This window comes from Phyllobates terribilis, unplaced genomic scaffold, assembly GCF_046119375.1.
Source record: "Phyllobates terribilis strain yellow unplaced genomic scaffold, ASM4611937v1 Scaffold_3__8_contigs__length_932513732, whole genome shotgun sequence".
NCBI lineage: Eukaryota > Metazoa > Chordata > Amphibia > Anura > Dendrobatidae > Phyllobates > Phyllobates terribilis.
Window position 1 is genome coordinate 748191416 of NW_027362763.1, and position 24459 is coordinate 748215874.

At 36.2% G+C, this 24459-nt stretch overlaps 1 protein-coding gene across 2 annotated transcripts in view; it reads left to right on the forward strand.

Moving 5' to 3' along the window:
• The first annotated feature begins 3912 nt into the window (after positions 1–3912).
• The window catches only part of MEIS1 (Meis homeobox 1), a 193930-nt gene continuing 173383 nt past the window's right edge, over positions 3913–24459 (forward strand). Inside the window, exons 1-6 of one of the 2 annotated variants that reach the window (XM_073672173.1) lie at positions 3913–4566; positions 6768–6994; positions 9211–9352; positions 9606–9656; positions 10187–10237; positions 11251–11397. In XM_073672173.1, coding sequence (XP_073528274.1) covers positions 4555–4566; positions 6768–6994; positions 9211–9352; positions 9606–9656; positions 10187–10237; positions 11251–11397 — 630 coding nt within the window. In that variant the 5' untranslated portion in view covers positions 3913–4554. The remainder of the gene's footprint in view (positions 4567–6767; positions 6995–9210; positions 9353–9605; positions 9657–10186; positions 10238–11250; positions 11398–24459) is intronic. The other variant, XM_073672174.1, reaches the window with a different exon arrangement.

Genomic DNA, 24459 nt, shown 5'->3' on the forward strand with positions numbered 1-24459 from the left:
TACATTCCACTTATATACATTCCACCTATACATCACACTTTATATATACAACACACTAACACACTGATCATGGCAAGTTAGACTTACCTTTATATTATATATTACACCTATATACTTCTTGTAATGCTTTATTCTTGAGCAGTGCAGTATAGATTGCACTTTATATAGTGTACTCTATATGTACTGCACTATGTATCTATGTATATATTACACTTGCATTATATATTATACTTGTATAATATTGCACTTATGTGCTGCACTTTATATACAATACGTGTGTTATATCTCACACATACTGCACTTTTTATATATACTATGTACTACACTATATATATATATATATATATATATATATATATATATATATATACCCACGTGTACTCTACTTTACATAGTCTTCACTATATATATTCTTCCTGTATTACACATTACACCTATACCTTTGACTTATATTGTGGAATTTTACATATAATACTCGTGTTATATATTACACCTACATACTGCACTTTATATATACTATGTACTACACTATATATATATATATATATATATATATATATATATATACCCACGTGTACTCTACTTTACAGTTATAGTCTTCACTGTATATATTCCTTATGTATTACATATGACATCTGTACCTTTTACTTACATGGTGGGACTTTATACATTATACTTATCTGTATTACACTTGTATACTGCAGTTTCCATATTAGACATTTTTTACACTTATATGATACAATTTACTTATATAGTGAACTTTGTACATTACACATATAGCTTATATGACACTTTCCTTCTATAGACCTATATTTATATACCGACTAAACATTGCATTTATTTGCTGCACTATATGTATATATATTACAATCATTGACGTTCCCTATTGTATGTTTTGCAGTTTGTGCATGACCCATAATTTATAAGTGACACATTTATTATATTTTATGCAGGACACTTATATATATATATATATATATATATATATATATATATATATATATATAGCACTTTACCTATGTATGTATGAAGTATGCTGCACTTTATACTTGGCACAGACATATCACATTGGTTCCATACGTACATACAATGTTCATTGCACAAGTGACTGCTGCTTACCACATAAGTTCATGTTCTAACTTATCTACATTCATAAAGCGAGGTATATAATGTCGGCAATAGTTGAATGAATATTTATGTGCTTCATTTCTGTGCATGTGCTGAATACATGTGTACTTGCCTCATTAATGTGTTTGTTCTAGCAGCATCAGTTCTGTGCCTCATTTACGTGTATGTCCTTTATTTATGTGTATGTGCCTCATTCATGTGTACAGTATGGGCTATAGCTATAGTTATTAAGTATTTTATTTTATTAAAACTACTTTAAGCTACAGCTGTATATCACACCCAGCTATATATCACACTATCTGCACGTATACCTATAGGTGCATGTGTTTGCTAGGTCTGCCTCTGTGCGTTTACTGAATATATATTTTCAGCTTGCATGCATTCGTTTACTTAACATGTTGCCTGCACACATACATCCTGTGTACATATATAGGTGCATGCACTGATGGCCTGTATATGGGTCTGCATTTTACATTAGATTTGTAAAAGAGGTTTGCAAGTGCTGTGATGTGCTGCTGGTGGCTGTGTAGCCTGAATTTACATATGTATAAGCTGTATACATGTGTTCTCTGCATGTATGGACTGCCTGTATAGATGTGTTCTCTATCTGTATATATGTATAATATGCCTGCATGTGCATATGTACTGTATATGTCTCCTGGACTGCCTACATGTATACAGTATGTATGTGCTCTTAGCATCACTATGTTTTGTCTGCAGGTAAATTAGTTGTCTACATGTATATGTGTTCTGAAATTGTCTCCCTTGCTTACTGCATGCATATGTATGTGCTCTCTGCATGTGTATGAGTCTTGAACACGTATCCTGTGCTGTATATGCCTGTATATGTATTAGGCATTCAGAGAACATATTGCATGCTGTATATATATATATATGTAGATATGCTGCCTGCATGTATATCTGATCTCTGCATACTTACGTGCTGCCTGCATGTATTTGTAATCTTTACATACCTATGCATTGCCTACATGTATGTATCTACCCCGCATGTATATGTGCTACTTGCATGTAGGTGCACTCTCTGTGTGCTGCCTGGATTTGTATGTGCTCAGTGCATATACATGTGCTGACTGCATGTTTATGTACTCTACATGCATATGTGCTGGCTGCATGTATATGTATTTTAAGTTACCTGTGATGTGTATGCACGCATATGTATTTTATATATTCCTATATGTTGCCTGAATACATATGTAATTTTTACATACCTATGTGCTGCCTCTATGTAAATGTACTCTGCATGCATATGTGCAGCCAACATGTAATATGCTCTCTGCATACCTATTTGTTGCATACTCTGCATGCATATGTGCTACCTAAATGTATATTATAAGTAGACTCTGCATATATATGTGGTGGCTGCATATATATATATGTAGTCTCTGCATACATACGTGCTGATTGCATGTATAGTATATGTAGTATCTGCATACATGTGTGTTGCCTGCATGTGTATGTAGCCTCTGCATACATATGTGTTGCCTGCATGTATAGTATAGTCATATCTGCTGCCTGCATGAATATGTAGTCTCTGCATACAAATATGCTGCCAGCTTGTATATGTAGTCTCTGCATACATATGTGCTGCCTGCATGTATATGTAATCTCTGCATACACATGTACTGCCTGCATGATGTATAGTATAGCCATATGTGCTGCCTGCATGTATATGTAGTCTCTGCATACATATCTGCTGCCTGCATGTATATGTAGTCTCTGCATACATATGTGCTGTCTGCATGTATATGTAGTCTCTGCATACATATGTGCTGCCTGCATGTATATGTAATCTCTGCATACACATGTACTGCCTGCATGTATAGAATAGTCATATGTGCTGCCTGCATGTATATGTAGTCTCTGCATACATATGTGCTGCCAGCATGTATAGTATAGTCATACGTGCTGCCTGCATGTATATGTAGTCTCTGCATACATATGTGCTGCCAGCATGTATATGTAGTCTCTGCATACATATGTGCTGCCTGAATGTATATGTAATCTCTGCATACACATGTACTGCCTGCATGTATAGTATAGTCATATGTGCTGCCTGCATGTATATGTAGTCTCTGTATACATATGGGTTGCCTGCATGTATATGTAGTCTCTGCATACATATGTGCTGCCTGCATGTATATGTAGTCTTTGTATACATGTATTGCCTGCATGTATATGTAGTCTCTGCATACATATGTGTTGTCTGAATGTATATTTATGTAGTCTCTGCATACATATCTGCTGCCTGCATGTATATATGCTGCCTGCATGTATATGTAGTCTCTGCATACATATGTGTTGCCTGCATGTAAATGTTCTCTGCATACCTATGTGCTGCCTGCATTCAGCATGTGCTTAGTGGACCTGTGTATTTGCTGCCTCCCTATGCTGTTTACCTACACAAACCTCTGCCCATCAAGTCAATGCTGGATACGAAGTAACAACATCATCTTCCGAATTGTTTTCAATGCAACAGTGTATCAGTGCTGACAGTGACTGTTCTCCAGAAGCCTCAGTGGCAGACAGCAGATCATAAACTACTAAAGTAGCGAATATTAAAAGTGCAATGTGGCATCCTAGACATGAGACAGAGTGAGGGCATGGCTGCTGCAGCCCTATACTGCCAGGCTGGGGCTGTATGTGTAGTGGAGAGCAGGGAATAGTTGCTCTTTTTTAGCTATATTATTGGAGTGTATGTGCTGCTGCTGTCTGGGATGTCCTCCTCCTCCTCCTCCTCCTCCTTCTCCTCCACCCCCCTCTGCACATGAGCTAGTTGATGCAGCCCATTGCATTGTGTAAGACACGACCTGTTATGGCCACCACTACTTCCGGGTTCCAGCATTCTGGTCCAGACCCAGCTCTCCGCCTGTGCAGCACACACACTGGGAGCAGGCGGCAGCAGTGATCGGCAGCAGTGGCGGTGATCGGCGGGACTCACACACTCTTCTCTGCTCCCACAGCAGATCCCAGGGAGAAGGAAGGAGCTGCTGCTGCTGCTGCTGCAGGCTGCACACCCCGAGAGGAGCCCGAGCCCCCTGCACTCTGCATCTGGACACTATTTCACCAGGAGATCGCCCATCATTCATTCAGCACCTTGACAAGCGGCGCACCTATGATTGACAGCTCAGGTGGCACACAGCCATCAGACTTTCCCCTGTTTCCTGCGACTTTTAAACTCATTTTAAGGGGGAAAAAAAAGGAAATTTTTTTTTTCTGCTTTTGGGAAAGTAAAGTCTGAGAGGCTGAATGACTCTTCTGTGTAAACTCTGGAAACTCGGAAGAAGGATTTAATCTCCTGTATATTTCTCTATCTCATCATCACTTGGTGGAGTAATTGATTGTCATCCACACTGGCCTTACATAGGATATATCTTAAAGTCAAGTAGCCAGGAGTTAGGAAGGCCGATGGCTCAGAGGGTAGGTACTCATACATTTAAATGCAATGGAAACGTGGCTCAGACTCAGGCTGGGAAAACTTTTTCCATGTGAGAAGAGATGATGTTTTCACTTTTCATTAGAGTGCATGCTCCATTGCTCCATTATATGATGGCATGTGTATATATATATATATATATATATATATATATATATATATTCATATGTACAGCGCATGCACATGGTAAGGCATATATACTCCTCATATATACATTATATGCATAGGGGGCATGTGTAATGCAATTAAAATATGCATTGAAAACATAAGAAAATATAATGGTGTATGTGTTCACATATCCAGGGCATGCACATGTACATAGGCTCTCTTGTGCATTATTGTGTTCATCCTATAGATATTTCTATAGGGTGAACACAATAATGCATGTGGGCTATGCACTTATTGTATACACTGCAGTGCATACATAGGGGTTCATATACTTTTACATAGTATATTGTATAGGGATAATGGGATAATATCTTTCACATGGGTACATATTGTGCATACATGTAAAGAGATTCATATATAATGCAAAAGATATATACACGTGGACCATCTCAATTTTTAGGAGTTTTGTATGCTACATACAAATACATTGGGACTCATTATAAAAAGTAACTAGATACAATATATAAAGAGAATGTTATAACTTATACATAGGGGTTTATATAAAATGCAGTAGATATACACAGCATATAATAAAGTCAGTGTTCATGGGGCAATATAATACTCTAAACTATCACACTTGAAAACATACACACTACATATATGATGTATATATGTATACAATACATGTCTCTGCCTGAATAGTTTGCTGTTGATACTGTTGACAGCAGCAGCCAGTAAACAATGCGAGGTTTCCAAAGTTGTTGGTGCCTATAGGAATGAAGTCAGATGTAATCTCTCCTAAGGATCTGTCACTTCGGTGAAGTTGTATCCCAAATAACACAAGTAATCTGAAAATTGCTGCCACTTCTTGTGAATATATGCACGTAATCAGGAGCCTTTCAATAATTAAAAGTCATTAAACTTTTGCATATATGAGTACTGAGCCATAATGAGCTAACTAGAATAGAAAGCTGCTTTGTTGCTGACACTTAAAGCTTCATCAAGTGTCATCATCAGCGCAGAACCCGAGCTTTTTACTAGTGTCCACACTCACAGATCATTCCCAGCCATGAGAATGGAAAACGTGTCCTGTACTAGGGAGAAGTTTTGATAAGAAGGCAACATATAGCTTGTGTGGGTATGGAGAGTCACACATACTGAGGGTCAGAGTACTGTAATATATATGTATATACTATATACATATAGCACATACATATATATTATGTATGTACTATATACATGTAGTACTATAATATATATATATGTATATTGTATATGTATATGCAGTACTAAATAGCTATATATATTACATTACAGATATAATATATTACAGACATATTCCGGCCACACACACATATAACAATGCTATGTATCTAACTATACATATATATATATATATATATATATATATATATATATATATATACACAAAAATCAAAAAATAGAAAACAGCACAAAAAGTATTTTTGGTGCAAAAAAGCCCCCAGGTACATACCGGTCCATTAGGTAGCCATATGGGCTATTAAGCCTTTCACTTTATTCTACTCTGTGTGCTGCCTCCATTTTTGCACAACAGGTTAGCTATACTATATATATATATATATATATATATATATATATATATATATATATATATATATATATATATGTATATATATATATATAACTATACTATTCTATACTATATTATATGACACAACAGGCTAACTCCCCTTAATTGGCCTCATTGGCACATGTTGGCATATGGTTATTGAATTAGGCAAACGCTTCTCAGCTTCATTTACAGCTTCACTTCCCAACTGTCACATAGACAATTCATTCACTTCTTGTGATTTCCATTGGATTTTCTTAATGTGAAAAATATAAATAAATAAATGTAATAAAAAGCAAAGATTCTTCAATCAGTGCCAAAGTATCTGTCTGGAAAGAGAGAGAGGCTCACCCAGAGCAGCCACAAGTTTCTTCTCTATAGAGAAGATGAGGAGGATGATGATGGTGGTGGTGGAGGGATCTGGAGGCCCCATCTGATGCCCTTTACTACCCCTTGTCTGATCGCGTCTTTCTATCTGTCATACAGTACGACGACTTGCCCCATTACGGTGGGATGGATGGAGTAGGGATCCCCAGTGCCATGTATGGGGACCCCCATGCTGCTAGGTCCATGCAGCCTGTTCATCACATGAATCACGGTCCTCCTCTGCACTCCCACCAGTACCCGCATACTGCCCATACCAACGCTATGCCCCCCAGCATGGGCTCCTCAGTCAATGACGCCCTCAAGAGAGATAAAGATGCCATCTATGGGTACGTACAGCTCCAGGCTCTACTATGTATAATTCTTACCCTAATAGTACCCATCCAGCTTGGGCACTGCTCATGTCATGTGTGTTCTGATCGATTGCCAGCGGTGGCTTCAAATTAAAATAGAAAGTTTTGAGCTGTTCAGATACAATGCAGTCAATAATAATGAATGTGCTATTAAAATGTTTTGTGTGCAGTTAGTTAAGTTCTAGACTTTTTTTACATGCATAAATTTTATAACTTTGTGCGACTCTTTGAAGTTTAAATGATAAAGGAGGCGTCGGGAAAGTTTTAAAAGTTATGCGAATATTTGCAACAGCTAGAATCGTGTGTGTGTGTTTAAAGCAGCAAGTAATGGGTGGAAATGTATAAGTAATTAAATAAAATAAAATAGGAGGATATTCATATATATATATATATATATATATATATATATATATATATATAAAACTAGAGTATATATGTAACTAGAGCATATATATATTTATATATACATACGTATATATATCTAGCTCCTCTTGTTAATTTTTTTCCTTGACACAGATACATTGTTGTGTTATCCTCAGTTCTGTAGTTCTCCCTGTGAATGTCTTAAATAAATGAAAGCCCCACGCTCTGCTTAATGTGAACACAAGTGTAATCTCCCTCATTTGTCGCACTCTACCACTAATCTTACCAAGTTTATTTAGGCTGGTAACATAGTATCTCTTGCACGAATAAGTTTCTTGTTCTTCCAAAACACACACAAAATGGAGAAAGTTGCGAAGGAATTAAAATATAATAAATGGATCACTTACATTTAGGTTGTGTTCATATGACCCTTTAGCTTTTACCGCATTTTAATATTACAACACACATACTGGTCAGCTCGTTTTACAATGCAGGATAAAGGGAGATAGATATAGTAGTAGTGGAAGGTCCTTTTTTATTTTTTTTTTTTATATAAATATCACACGTAATCCTTTTATTCTGAATACTACATACTGCTGATATTATTGATGCAGTTTAATATTTTATTTTCACTATTATTAAATGTAGTTGTACTATTATTTCAACTATTAATATAATGATGATTTATTTTGCTACTTATATTAATATTATTACTCATGCCAGTTAGTATCACCATAATCATCACTATTATTACGGATATAAATATATGCATATTCAGCCACTTTTTTGGATGATATACTTTTGCATACTTTGTATTTTTTTGCGTTAAAAAATTTACGTGTAAAGCTTTCTAAATAAACTTGTAGCAATCGAGCCATTAACCCTTTCATAGACTGGAATCTCTTGTCGGATTTACTAGAAACGTCATAATATTCTATTCCATAATAATTGCCAGCTAATAATGTGATCACAGGTGATATCATTATCCTGTGTCGAAGTCATCACTGCTCTTTGCTGTAGAAGTAGGAAAGGCCAAATTAGATGACTATGGAGTGTAGTGAAGCTGAATTCGCTGCAGATTTGAGTGTTGATAAAAACAAAAACCTGTTGTGAGAAAATCTAGTAGTTGGGAGTCAGGGTTGTAGTGAGTGCATTGGGTGCTGTAGTGTGTGTTTGCTGTAGTAGAGATTGTGACAATCACACTGCCACTTTTCTATTTTATAGAATTGAATTTGCCAAAGCGCATTGTATGTAGGCGCAGTAGTGTAGCCGTGTGTAGTCACAGTGTAGTTTTTTTTATGACTGCGAGTGTGCGTCTTTTTGTGCTTAGTGGTTGTATCTGCTTTGATACAACCATACATTGACTGCTGTACAATGTAGAGTTAAATAATCAAATTCACATAGCATTTTGGTGTTGTAGGGGTATTTGCATGCGAATGTATATACACACACATATATATACAGATCGATATTTATATAGATAGATAGATAGATAATTGTCAATCATGTCCTTATACTGTTTACACTGTAGTGTGCTAGTATTTTTTTCCATGTTTTGATCGCTATTCTATTGCACAAATAGTCGCAACAATGCACACCGATTATGTTGTGTATTGCACAGATAACTAGACGTAAGTACATTGCATTGAGGCATTTAGTGTTGTTTGCCTGTGTTTGTTTGCTGGTGAATTAACAGTATGATTAGTCGTGTCCTAGGCCTGTGGTGTTATGCAGCACTGAGCTGCCAGGGCCATAGGGGCATCTGCCCCCTCTGATCATGTGGCACTGCTGGTTACATGCCTTATTGATTTATTGTGTTTCTCTTGCAGACACCCTCTATTCCCTCTATTAGCACTGATTTTTGAGAAATGTGAATTAGCTACTTGTACCCCCAGAGAACCAGGGGTGGCAGGCGGTGATGTGTGTTCCTCTGAGTCTTTCAATGAAGACATTGCAGTATTCGCCAAACAGGTCAGCAGCCAAACAATGCATGAATAATCTCACACTGCACCCCCAATATTGTCTGTGTACATGTATGATGATAATACAGCTCTGCTAATATACACCCAGGCATGATAAAAGCATACAATAATACATCTCCTACTAGCTCTTAAGAACCTGATGATAACTATATACACATTTTATGATTGGACTCATTATTATAATAAACCAAAAAACTTCATGGCAACTAAGTGATTTGTATTTCCCTATTATCTGCGTTCAGATTCGAGCAGAAAAACCCTTGTTTTCTTCAAATCCGGAATTGGATAACTTGGTAAGATTTTTTTTTATTGCAGATTTATAATTCATGTAATAATTTAATTTATTTTCTTACTGTTTTATGCCATCTACTTCCTTTGCCTTGTTTATTCTGCACAAAGCTATTAATTAGAAGTCAAACTGAGTAACAGTTTGGTCTAGTCATTTACACGATGATCAGAGCACAGATATCTGCCCCTCTTTGAGATGAGATGGCCCTTTTTTATGACTCCCAGTAATCAGCTTCTTGGCTTATTTAGGGTTGTCAAAACCTTTAGTCTTCTCTGTGCTATCACATCCCCCCACACAGAGTTGTTGACAAACAGATTGAAAATACATCAAAAGTCCCCCTACACCATTTAGGGGTATTTCAAGGGAAAGTCATCAGACAGAAATCCCACACTATTTTCTGGAATAGTTAGATATTTTCACGTTTACAGTATATTCTTTAAATCTGCAAATACTGTGTTTATTTTTGCATTCCAGGCTGTTCTGTTCTGTAAAAAGTGATCCTGGTGTTTCTGCCTGTTTTTTTTATTTTTACAGATGATCCAAGCCATACAAGTATTAAGGTTTCATCTATTGGAATTAGAAAAGGTAAAACATGTGATGTGGAGTCATAATAAGATATAGCTAATAGGGAATTTGCATAGATGTCTTTATTTCTGGTTCGGTGTAATTAGTGTCAAGACAAATCACAGAATCCATTTCTCTTTTTCGGTTTAATTGCTATTTCAGCTACTAAATCCAGAATCATCATCTTTTTGGGCCTGGTGTAAAGTGCAATATTGGGCTTGCATGTGTATAATGCTGTTTATTTTTATGTTAATATTTTGGTGTATTATTAATATTATTTTTATACATATTAAATAAAACTAAGTAAAATTAAAGGGGGAAGAGAAAGGACACTGTTGTGGGAGCTTTTTCATCGACAGTGCTGCCTGCTCTTTGAGACTGTTCTTGAAAGCAGAAGGGAGAAGGATGATAATGTCATTTTACTGGCTGCTTTGCATCTGAGCAATAAAGGGGATTGCAGTTTGATGCCAGCTATAAAAGTCGCATGCCGGCTTTTTTATTTTATTTATTCCATTTCTTTATGGCTTTAAATATTAAACACAAGGCCTCGTGCTACCTATCCAGGCCTGAATACAACTGTTAGTGGTGTATTCTATTCTAGTTTCTTTTTTTTTTTGCATTGTATTTTTCCCCATCGCCTTAAGCAGCCCCCTCTGATGATGATGATGATGATGATATAGCTAGATGAAATTAAATAGTTTACTTTAAATGTCACCCATGCAGGTCACAATCTCTGTTGTGGTCACAGCCCCAGGAGCAGATGAATTTAACACGGGTGTTGCATTTGCTGTAGCCTGTGAATCATCTTGTCAGTGTCAATTTTCTAAGATATCTCTATTTTAGCAGAAAAGAAAGTTCCTCCTAATTCCTGATGCGTCTTGGAAGAAGGGTCTCAGGAGAATAATTGCAATGCGTTCCCCTTGTTTGTGCTACTAGGAGATTTTGATTGCTCTTGTCAATTTTATTTATCTACGCCTGATTATATAGTTTATTATTTTTTTTCCTCTCCCTTTTTACCACTCCCATGGACCTAGGTACATGAACTGTGCGACAATTTCTGCCATCGGTATATTAGTTGTTTGAAAGGAAAAATGCCCATAGACCTGGTCATTGATGACAGGGAAGGTGGATCCAAGTCAGACAGTGAAGACATGACCAGATCAGCAAACTTAACAGATCAGGTAAGCAGAAGCAGATCCACTCTGTGCTTTCTCATCCTTTTCTTATTGATATTCACACCATTTGCTGGGGCCTTTCCATTATTTGCATATGATTAAGGAAATGAACATTTTGGAATAATGTGCCTATTATTGCTTCATTAAGTCCTGGTCTCAGATTAGACCTGGCAGGGTGAACAGTCACAGAGGCTTCTCCTTCCAGCATGTCCTGCTTTTCGGGTGCCTTTTACTGTTTGCTTCATTTTTCCTATCTAAAAATAAAACAAGTAAATGCAATTGAAAGTATTAAAAGCCAGTTCACAAGAATTAGTACAGTGGCTGCAGGGATAACGCTGGATAGGTGTTTTATGGACGGTAATAATAATGACCTGGAAGGATAAATGTGCAATGGGTGCATTGATCACATTAGTGTCCTACTGATGATGGTGATTGCAGTGATCTGTGCTGTTGTGCATGTGTGATATAGGGAGGTATATCCACAGTGGAGACAGTGATAGCGCTGTGTGCATATTTGATAGTTGTATACTGCCCTCAAAACTGCATCCAAAGAGTCTAATATATATATAGCCGTAAGGAACCCTCCAGGAGAGATCTGATGCAAAAAGTGCAAAAGGTGCAAAAATCCAAGAGTAAAAAAAGACAATGTTTCGGCTCCAATACTGAGACTTTGCGAAGTATTTATATTGTAGCCGAAATGTTACATGTTACTTTTTTTTTTTCTTTCTTTCTTCCTTTTTTTTTCTTTTTACACCTGCTATTAAATTTGTTTGCACTTTTTGCATCTGATATCTACTGGAGTGCTATGTTTTTTTTTAAGGGGTGGGTGAAGGGGACTTTTTAATCCATTAGGTTTGTTGGTTTACAACCTGACCTGTAGAGACAGGCACAACATACCTAATATATATTGTATACTGATATAGATGTGATATATAATATATATTATAAACTATATAATGTCCTGTATAAAGTGGTAGTTTGATATGAAAATGTCAATTTATAATAAACTATGGTTAATGAAGATATATGGTATAATGGATGTAGAGAATGTCCTTCATATTAATGATATATATTATATAGTGCATGCAGCGATCGTGTTGATCTTACTGTGTATTATTAATGTTATGTGCATTCTGTATAGCGATGCTATAGATGGCAGTGGATGCAGTTATCCCACTTTGTTGTGAGCCGTAGATAACACGGTGGATGCAATTACCGCACTGAATGTGAACAGTGTACATTGGTGTATAAGTGTTATATTAGTATAAGATGGGTTTTATATGGACGCTTGGTGCGGTGTGTATATAGTGTATGCAGTGAACTGGTGGTCCTGTGATCTGGGGTCCTATGCAGCGATCGCGCTGTATATGTGCTATAGGTGGTCGTGCAGGCGGTATATGTGCAGTAGTCTAGGTGGTCTGGTGCATACCATGGAGCAGGATCGGGCTGTGCTCTAGCTGTGTGCACGCTTCATTAGGCTGTCTTGTCAGTTTCCCTTGGCCGAGCGCATTCAGACCTCAGTGCACATTGCTTTGTGCACAGGCTGCTTGCAGTGAGCGCCCATCTCCCTTATTCCTCCCTGGAATCAAATACTGTAAAATCAGCCCCACATCTATATCTGTGTGTGATATGTAACCCCCTTATTATAATATACCATATTATTCCCGAGATGCCCCTGGTGGTGAGAAGTGACCCACTCTGTTGCCAGAGGCCAGCGCAAGATCTGGCGCAGGAGGAGGCGCAATGTATGAATTGTGTCCCTACCATCAATGCTCAGAAAGGCTTATTTAGGATGATTTCATTATAGGGTCATTTTGCATTAATAAGGGGTTAATGCTTTGTGTGGTTAAACTACTGGGATAATGTTATTTCTATAGGATAAGGAAGGCTTGAGGCAAGGGTTAATTGACTGTGTGCATTAACCCTGAATTAAGGGGGAATCAATGGTGGTGACTGCACGGTGAGCAACTGCCTGCTAGGAGCCGGGAGAAGGGGCTCGGCAGTGTAGAGGGGTCACTGGAGAAGTGGGGAAGGGTGGGCTTTAGGGTTTGGACTGGTTCTATGTAATTTGTGACTACTTTTAATACTTCCTTTTATTTACATTTTAGTTTTATTTTAATTTTTGTGAATAGGCAAATGCTTCTAATCACAATATTCTATCTATCTATCTATCTATCTATCTATCTATCTATCTATCTATCTATCTATCTATCTATCTAATAAAAAAAAAATGGAACAGCACACTTATAAAGATTTCAATGTGGGTGCAAAAGCCTCCCAAACAAAATATCCAGATTTTACATGAGCATATAGAAATAAAAAAAAAGAAGAAAAAAAAAGTTTCAGTTCACTGAAACTTTGCTATGCCATATGGGCTAAATAGAGTCCACTAATTTTTGGTAACTATTGTAGTGCTGCCTACATTTTTTCTCTATCTATCTATCTATCTATCTATCTATCTATCTATCTATCTATCTATCTATCTATCTAATATCCATCTATCTATCCATCTATCAATCTAATATCTATCTATCTATCTATCTATCTATCTATCTACCTATCTAATATCTATCTACCTTTCTATCTATCTATCTATCTATCTATCTATCTATCTATCTATCTATCTATCTATCTATCTATCTATCCATCCATCCATCTATGATCTGTATATATCTGCCATAGACCTAAATGATACATTTAGGCACCTGGTGTATGTTTACTTCTTTCCTTTGCTGTTTTGTACTATTGTAATATGATTATTATTTACTAGAGAGTATTTAGGGTGTAATAATAATTTCTCCTGGGAATTGCTCGCTGGTGATTCCATATGCAGCCAAATCATTGCAGCACCAGAGGCAAGGCGAGCCCCCTAGCTGTGCAACTGTCAGGACCCCCTAAGTTTTAATTAGCTGTGCTCTGTGACTTTAAATTTCCTTAAATGCATTATTGGATTATTGTGGAAAATTATGAGACTGTTATAGAAGTATTTCAAAATTTGGTGTTTAAAAATAAATATTGAAATAAGAACAAAAATGTAAATAATAATAATTTATAATGTCAGAATTTTTAAATCTTACTGTATTTTACTGTCACCTCTCAAATTAGTTACCATCTTGATTAACCTATTCGATTCCATAAAGCATTGTATTGATTCTGCCACATCCATGTCACATTCCAGCAGAAAGCTTTGTGTCCTAGTGAACCCATTGTGAACCGCACAGGCCTGAGATGCCTAACAAATAAAACAAAAAAAAAAATTGCCAGCCAACAAGTCTTGCTAGACCTAGGTTACTAAAAAGCTCTGCTGTGCAGGGTACAGAATGCTATTTGAGCAAATTACAAGAATAGCTCGGGGGCACAAATGAAATCAACACTTTAATTGCCTCCAAAATGAAGATTTATACCTCATTTTCTCCCAAGAAATCATTATTTTCTTGAGAAAGTGACCTAGAACACAGGAGGACAACAGATCTGAAACAATTAGGAAATTCAACTGTTGCTCGAATATTTTAAAGAACTTCAAAATGAATTCTGGACGTCAAATCCGCCACTCGTGGCGGGCAGCAGACACCAGGTCGTAAATTGTAAGTTTATTTTTTATTATCTCGTGATACATCTGATGTCTTTTACTATATCAGCGCCGTCGCGTGGGATTATTTCCCTGTAGTTTTTGTTATGTTAGCGTAGTGCATACTTTCTTACTATATAAATGAGTTGAGTCGGAGATGTAGCAGAGCTGAGTTGGTTCTTTATTTATTCGATTTCAATGTTTTATTTTTGTTGTTTTTTTCAACTTAGGCTATAGATGTTTATTTATTCGATTTCAATGTTTTATTTTTGTTGTTTTTTTAACTTAGGTTATAGATGTTTTGTGAATTATCTTTATGTTTTAAGCCATATTCAGCATTTTGATCAGTATTTTACATCAGTATTTGTAAGCCAAAACCAGGAGTAGAACAATCAGAGGGGAAGTATAATAAAAACACGTCACCACTTCTGTATTTATCACCCATTCCTGGTATTGGCTTACAAATACTGACCGTGGCCTAAAAGACATTGCTACCTGACAGATACAGCTCTGCTGCATCTACATTTTCCTTACCCTAGCCCACATTATATAATAGTCATTAGCTAGATTTCGGATTCTTGGAAGGAACTGATTTTTATTTGTGAAGTTTGCTTCCTTGTAGATTATTTGTATACGCTGTCATTATTGGACTCAACTGAGAACGGTTTGATACATTTTGCTTTTAAGCAAGACACCCAGGACACCGCCCCCCAACTCTGAAAAAAAAAAAGTTTCCTATAGACTTAAAGCTCTTCTACTTTCCTATGAATGTGGCCCAGCCAGTTTGAATTGCACTGTTGTCTCCTTGCTGACAAATGAAGATCCCCTTCAGGTGTTATGTGATCTGGAGTGGCTAGTTGCCTGTTTAACTTGTTTGCTTGCAAAGTATGGTAAAGAGGAGTTGGCTTTTACCACCACTAGAGCCTGTCCTTAATTTTGTCTGGTAACCCAACGCCACTTCCTGTCCAGCATCTGACCCCGTCGCACAGCCCCACCTATGCTTACCGCTGGAGGAGCTCCATATCACCAGCCATATTTCATTAACCCTTTTTGAGGAACTGCCCGTCTAAGGCCATGTGCACACGTTCAGTATTTGGTCCGTTTTTTACCTCAGTATTCGTAAGCCAAAACCAGGAGTGGGTGATAAATACAGAAGTGGTGACGAGTTTCTATTATACTTTTCCTCTGATTGTCCCACTCCTGGTTTTGGTTTACAAATACTGAGGTAAAAAATTCACCAAATACTCAACATGTGAAAGTGGTCTAAGGCTGCGTGCACACATTCAGTATTTGGTGGGTTTTTTACCTCAGTATTGGTAAGCCAAAATCAGGAGTGGGTGATAAATACAGAAGTGGTGACGTGTTTCTATTATACTTTTCCTCTGATTGTTCCACTCCTGGTTTTGGTTTACAAATACTGAGGTAAAAAACTGACCAAATACTGAACGTGTGCACATGGTTTAAGGCTATGTTCACACCTTCAGTATTTGGTGAGTTTTTTTACCTCAGTATTTGGTGAGTATTTTATATCAGTATCTGTAAGCCAAAACCAGGAGTGGAACAATCAGAGGAAAAGTATAATAGAAACACGTCACCACTTCTGTATTTATCACCCACTCCTGGTTTTGGTTTACAAATACTGAGGTAAAATACTCACCAAATACTGAGGTAAAAAACTCACCCAATACCCAAAGTGTGCATGTAGCCTAATAGTTCCAGAAGTGGATGGGATTTATAAAGATCTCCAGTCCATTGTGCTTTAAACGCAGCGTAATATGACCTGCGGTGCGTATTTCAAATCCGCAACACGTCAATTTCTCTTGCTTGTACGCTGAGTTTTCTGTGCAGATTTTCCCCATAGACTTGTATTAGATGCGGAAAATCTGCAGGTAAAAAAACGCACATGCGTTATTAGTGCGTTTCCGAGCAAAAACGCATATAATCCGCACCTAAAGGTATCAAGAAAGTTTTATCAAACCCAAACATCAGGAAGTATGACAAAGAAAGCAGCTTTATCTAAAGCATGACATACCGAAAAGAGATAAAAAATGTGGTAAAAATGCATGTTAAAATAAACGCACACAAAACCGTAATAAAAAGCTGCAAGTAGCCTAATTTAAATAATAGGTGCTGGAATTCTGCAGCGTGAAAAACTCACTAAAAGCTCAACGTGGGAACGTAGCCTTATGGAGGTCCTTGACTTGTGCAACTTTCAGTCTTTTTATCAAGTTATAAAATTGTGTTTCTCCAATATGTTAGGTTATTTTAATCCATGACTATGACTATCCTAATCAAAGCTAATCGAATCACCTCATTTTTTTTTTGGGGGGGGGAGTTTTTGAAGAAAAAAAAGTATTATTATTATTATAGATTTATTTTGCTAGCTTATATAGTGCCATCATATACCGCAGCACTTTACAGATATTATTATCACTGTCCCCATTGGAGCTCACAATCTAAATTCCCTATCAGCATGTCTTTGGAATGTAGTCGGGAGGTTTTTTTGTTATGCCCTACATTTAGGTTTATGGTATAATATAATAATATATATATTATATATATATATATATATATATATAATATATATATATATATATATATATATATATATATATATATATATATATAAGATAAGTGGACATTCCCAAATATACTTAATAAAAAATATATACTTTATTAAAACATTTACATGAAAAAAAAATTATATTAAAAATGTGTGTGTGTGGGGGGGCAATTACACAAAAGAAAGCTCATGACAAAATGGCTGTATGCAAACTATATGACATTGAAAAAGTGTGCTAATAAAACATACTATATAAGTGTATCCAGTATGTCTGATCACAAATATCATAAATAAATAGTATAATAGAAATTCAGTGCAATTATGAGATTACAGACATAGCGTCAGTAAAAAGAAGAAAACTGATTAAACAATCAGGACCCCAGGACTCCGACGTACGTTTCACTTTGGCTTTCTCAAAAATTGAGTATAACTCTGTAGCCCATTAATATCATCTACAAAGTTTCCAAAAACTTAAGTTCTGCAAGTTTGGTGATTCTTCTCAACATCATAGGCCTGACTGCATAGAATTTAGATCTCCTAAATCCTGCCCCCCCCCCCCCCCCCTTTAAAAATTCTGTTTTAAAACTTTTTTTTTTGCAATTTTTCCTTGCAAGATTCAGAACAGCTCAAGTTTCCACTGCCCTTTGGCTACACAGGAGTTAATTTGTCTATTTCATAAGTTACAGATGAGAAATACGCACTGGACATTTTCAGATTGGCAATTAAAGTGATACATGACAATATGGTAACAATAAGAAGCAAAGGACTTTTTCATTATTGCAAAGCCATGTCCAAAGCAGAGCTAGAAGATTTTTTTTTTAAAAAAAACTTAGTTTTATTTCAAGCCTGGATTTCTCATATTTTTTCTGTCGTAACACACATGATGGTGGAAATCTTAAATAATTTTAGAACAATTGAATTAGTTTACTTAGTCCGATAAGTCTCATCGCTTGGACATACGTAAATGGTACTGCTTTATATAATGTATATACTGTAGTGTCATATAAAATACTATGGTATTATAATATTCAAATCAAAAATGAAAAAAAATGTCCATTTAGTACATAACTTAGACACTTTATAGAAACTATTACTTTAAGTAATTATTTTATTATTTTTATAATATAGTATCTATAAGTAAATATTACTCACAATTGTAACAAAAATGATATTGTTCTCTTTATTATTATGATTTTAAGATTTAACATAATACATTAGATTTACCTGGAGTCTTAGAGGAAAAACGCATATATCAAAATGACTGACTCAACTCTGCTGTTTTTATATCAATCCATTGCCATTGTTGAAATTATGAACATATAGATTCATACCTTGGCACGGATATTACAAAGCCGCCTCAATTTAAGAACATACCTTCATGTTAGAAATTAATCATGTACAATGCTGACATACTAAAGGTATGAGATGTATCACAAGATAAAATAAATCAAATGAATTCATTGACAGCACAGAGCATTTACTATCCAAAATTAGTTTGAAGGTTATTTAAAATATTCCCAAAAGCAACCGTGATGAACTTTGTCATTCTTTTTTTTAAAACATTTTGAAACCTACTTAAAGATAATACATTTTTTTTATCCAAAGACATACTGATAGGGAATCTAGATTGTGAGCCCCGATGGGTACAGCGACGATAATGTATGTAAAGCGCTGCGGAATATGTTAGCGCTATATAAAAATAAAGATTATTATTATTATCTATTCCGAGGCAAATAATGTTTTAACTTCCTTTTTGTAATACGCGTTATGATGGCATGATGAGTTCAAGTGACATCTCTTGTAATATAGGAAAGAAGGAAAGAAACTTTTTGAAAGTTGCACTTGTTCACCTTCTACTACTTTACATTTCTAGGTTAAGTTCCCACAATGAGTTTTTGACGCTGCATATTTTTAGTCTGCAAATAACGCAACGTTAGTGTTTCAGCAAAGTGGATGGGATTTATAGAAATCTCATGCTCGCTGTGCTTTTTTTTTAATGTAGCGTAAGCTGACCTGCGGTGCGTTTTAAATCCGCAACATGTCAATTTCTTTTGCGGATTCTTTTGCAAATTTTCTCCATAGAATTACATTAGATGCGGAAAATCCGCAAGTAAAAAAATTTCCGTAGAGGAAATGCACTAAAAGTGCATGTAATCTGCACATGACTATATCAATAAAGTTTTGTAAAATACCAGAAAGTATCAAAAGCATCAAAAACAATGCAGTTTACCAAAAAGAGACAAAAAACGTGACATTAAAAAAGCTATAAAAATGCATTAAAAAAACGCAATGAAAAAAAATGCAAGTAACCAAATTTACCTAATAGGTGCAGAAAATCTGAAACATAAAAAACCCACCAAATACTCATCGTAGGAACGTAACCTGAAGTTTTTAAATCATAGAATCAAGTTCTAAAAAGTGGCAAATAATTAGATAATAAGCATATTAGTCATTGGCCACCATATCTATTGGCCATATTGTGAGGTTTGCAGTATTGAAATGTAGGGCAGGAAATGGGCGTCATAAATGGTCTCCTTGTGGTATATATATAAATATATTGTAGGTTTATAGTGATATTTTATAAAGTTCTAAACTCATAGATAAATATTATTAATTATTTATAAAGTGCCATTGTCTTACCTGGCTCCGAACAATGCAGTAAAGAGAAGTGGTACAAATGTAACACAAAAAAGCAAAAACAGCAATAAATAAAGTAACATGCCTAATATAGAGAACGTTCTTCCTATATAAGCTTACAATCTAATGCCATGATATCCATAGTTGTTACTTAATGCATGGTGAAATATGGTGACGAGGTAGCAGTAATATTGATATCTATTGGTAGAGGTCATTGAGGAATGGCCATTATTCACTGTATAAGGAAAAGTTATACTTTTTTCCTATATACTTTCTGTATCAATTCTTCATAGTTTTTAAGATCTCTGCTTGCTGTCATTCAAAATAAAACTTCATTTTTTTTTACATTCTGTCCTGGTCTTGGACATAAAAAGGATAGTATACATTAAACATCAGCAAGCAGAGATCTTGGAAGCTGTCAGAAATTGATACAAAAATATACTGAAAAAAGTAACGTTTAATAACACAAAAAATAACGTTTATTTGCATAAAAAAGTGCAGCATCCATAGAAATAGTTAATTTGTTCCATAAGGGCTGTTATACATACAGTTTTGCAAATACTGTTATAATTATCAAAACTGTATCAAAGCCAAATGAAGAAATATTTCTAGAAAAAAAAACAGAGGTAATAAGCCAAATTCCTATAGGGCCGAGCAGAGCAATGATCAAAAAGTGAACTTGTCATGAAACCTTCCATAAAAATAACTATTAATCAAGTTTATATGACTGAAACATCAAAGGGGCTGTATGGAGACAGAGCTGATAAGAGATCTCAGTGATATTCACTGTATCCTTAACATTCACTAATAGATTTGAACATGCTTTTGGGTTGTTGTGCGGAGTCTTTAGCTTTTCTGTGACCTTCTTAATAGAGCGTTCAGACGTGATACGTATAGATTTTAATTAATTTAATTGGTTATAAAAATAAACAGCCATTAGTCAATTTGTGAAGCCTAAACCTGGCCTTAATGGAAACATATGCCATAAACATCTATTACCGGATTCCAAAATATGCCCAGAATGTAGACGGTGGGAGGCGTACTTCATTAGCTCTTATCTAGCGAGTGGAGCATGGGGCCTTCACATTTTCCCCTATAACAGAAGTCTGAATATAGGCAGAGTGCAGAAAAAAACCTTTATATTAGCACAGAACTTTCCCTATAGGAAGCTTTATTTATTTATTTTTGTTACTAGGTGGGTAAAAAAGCCAATGAGATCACACAGGGTGAGTGGGCCATAGATATTTGACCCGGGGGTATGGACCAGGGTCACCCTTTTCAGAGGCAGTGACATTAGCACTGAGCTACTCCTGTAGTCCTCCAGGCCTGTAACATTACCATAGTGTCTCTTGCGTGTGAATAACCAGTGGCATGAAAGCTGTGAAAATAACAGGACGTACAGACACAAGAACATGTTACCTTCTGGTCTCATAACAATTGGAAAAAAATTGTTTGTTAAAAGCAAATTGTTGGATGACTGTACATACTGTGGGAGTCAGCCAAATCCTAAATTTATAGTGGAACGCACTCTGACAGTGTGGACAGTGACTATGTGAATCTTCTAACACTTTACTGCTATAATGATTATACTTATATACTATAAATGTGATGTACTTATATATTCCATGTCTATCTATCTATCTATCTATCTATCTATCTATCTATCTATCTATCTATCTATCTATCTATCTGTCTATCTATCTGTCTCTCTAAAAAAAGCTGCTCTTTGCCAATAAAGTCCACTTTATACTGGAATTATCTACAGAGCTGCCTTTCTTTTGCATGTATCCTTGAGGCTTGCTGTCAACCCTCCTTTTGATTTCACAGTGCTGTTTTGAATTTTCTTTCTTTCTTTCTTTCTTTCTTTCTTTCTTTCTTTCTTTCTTTCTTTCTTTCTCTCTCTCTCTCCCTCCCCCTCTCTTTCCTTCCTTCCCTACCTTCCTCTCTCCCTCTCCCTCACCCTCTCTTTCACTCTTCCATTATCATTTCTTCCTTCCTTCCTTCCTTTTTCTTTCTTTCTTTCTTTCCTCCCACACTTGGATACATTTTTACATCCACTGAGCTTCTGATTTAGAGGCAGTGCAACTACAACAGACCCCTAAACCTAAGGTCTACCCTTCCATCCTTGCCCCTTTGAACTTTTGCTTTTTTACCTTAAAGACTTCTATGGACAGCAGGAAAAAAATGCATATAAAAATATAATTGAATTTTTAGGCTGTGATGCATTTGCAATGCATTTGTTGCAACTTTTTTTGGGGAAAATCACAGTAAAAAATGCATCACAAGCGCATCATGTGATCACAACCTTTAAAGGGGTTGTCCACTACTTGGACAACCCCTTCTCATACCCCATGCTTGGCCCCAATAAAATAAAAAAGCATATACTCATCCCCTGTGCTGGCGCTGTTCCAGCGGTGTCATCACTCGCGGCCCCAGGGCTCTTGTGCGCTTGTGATGACACGTGACGTTGGTGACCAATCAGTGCTGGCGTCACTGTCCCCACCTTCAGACAAATCAAACATGAAGAGGAAGTCTGCGATCAGCTGATCTCTCACTTCCTCTTCATGTTCAATTTGACAGGAGGCGGGGACAGTGACCCCTGCGCTGATTGGGTGCCGATGTCACGTGTCACAGCAACAGCACCGGAGCTCCTGGGAGAGCGAGTGCTGACACAGCGGGAACGGCGCCAGCACTGGAGGCTTTTTTATTTTATCGAGGCCAATCGTGGGGGATGAAAATGGGTTGCCCAAGTTGTGGACAACCTAATTAAGTGTGGATTTGCAGTCTTTTTTAGCTATAAAATGAATAAAAAAACCACTCAACACACTGCTACAGAGACACACTTAGAATCATGCATAAAAATGGTGGCAATCAATTTTGAACATTATCATGCAAATCCCTCCAAACTTCTAATTTCAAAAGATCCTTTTCGTCCAAAAACTATATTATAATTCAAAACTACTTTACAAATACTGATCCCATTACACAACTTGCTCCGCTATGTCAGCTGGGGTAAAATGGCACTTTATCTTTCTGCTTCTGCCATATTTTTAAGATCAGTTAAAGTATGAAAGGTAGTGAAAGGCATATGTCAAAAAACTGGGTCGCTCACGGCAGGCCACTCACGAATTGTGGGGCCATATTGGTTACTGCCAGAATATCTAGTCCCACTAGACTAATTCATCTTTGCCGAAATTCTTGCGTGAAATTAATATATTCTTCAAAACACTGAAGAAACTGCGGGATAATCAGAGTAACATAAAGCAGCAGTGATAACGCCAACTGTAAATTCTTTTATAAATTTATATATTTCATTTTTAGATTTTGCTTTATGTAACCTGAGAGTACAAGAAGAAATTCTCGCTCTAGTTACATGCAAGATGGACCATGTTACTTCCTAACATTATAGTCATGCCCTATTGAGAAATTTATGAAAAACAATGAAATAGCAAATAGCGTGATGTATTCAAAACTGATGTCGTTTACAGGGAAGCTATCATCAGCAAATTACCTATTGTTTAAATTAAAGTTTTGTGTTAAATGTATTTTTTTTTTTTTTGGCAATGCTTTTTACATATCACAATCTGTATTAAAACTATTAAATAGAAATCTTGTCATTTCACACTGGTCACTGGAGCTTTATTAGACTTGAACTTCCTATTGTTTCAGGAAACAACACATGTACATAGCCGCAATGAACAAAGTCTTTTGTATTGAAGCATGTGAAGCACTGTGAAGGGAGGGGAATCTATTACATTGCCTATTATGATTGGTAGATTTATTTTATTATTTATTTTACTCACTTATATAGCGCCATTAATTCCACAGCACTTTACAGACATTATCATCACTGTCCCCATTGGGGCTCACAATCTACATTCCCTATCATTATGTCTTTGGAGTGTGGGAGGAAACCGGAGAACCCGGAGGAAACCCACACAAACAAGGGGAGAACATACAAACTCCTTGCAGATGTTGTCCTTGGTGGGATTTGAACCCAGGACTCTAGCACTGCAGTGCTATCCACTGAGCCACCGTGCTGCCCAGCTGTGTATAGAGGTTTTACCTGTCATTGTAATCCTGCCTGCTGAAAACAGGACAAAAGGTACGAGTCCAAAAAAGTGTCAATGAATCCCAATTTGAAAATTGCAATATTAATATTTATAAATATGGATCATGAGTGATATGACAGAAAAAAACATTTCCTTTTTTTTTAAATACATATAACACACAGACCTGATTTAATCAATTGATCATTTTCTGATGATGGCTTTCCTTTAAGATCCGATCCCCAGATCAG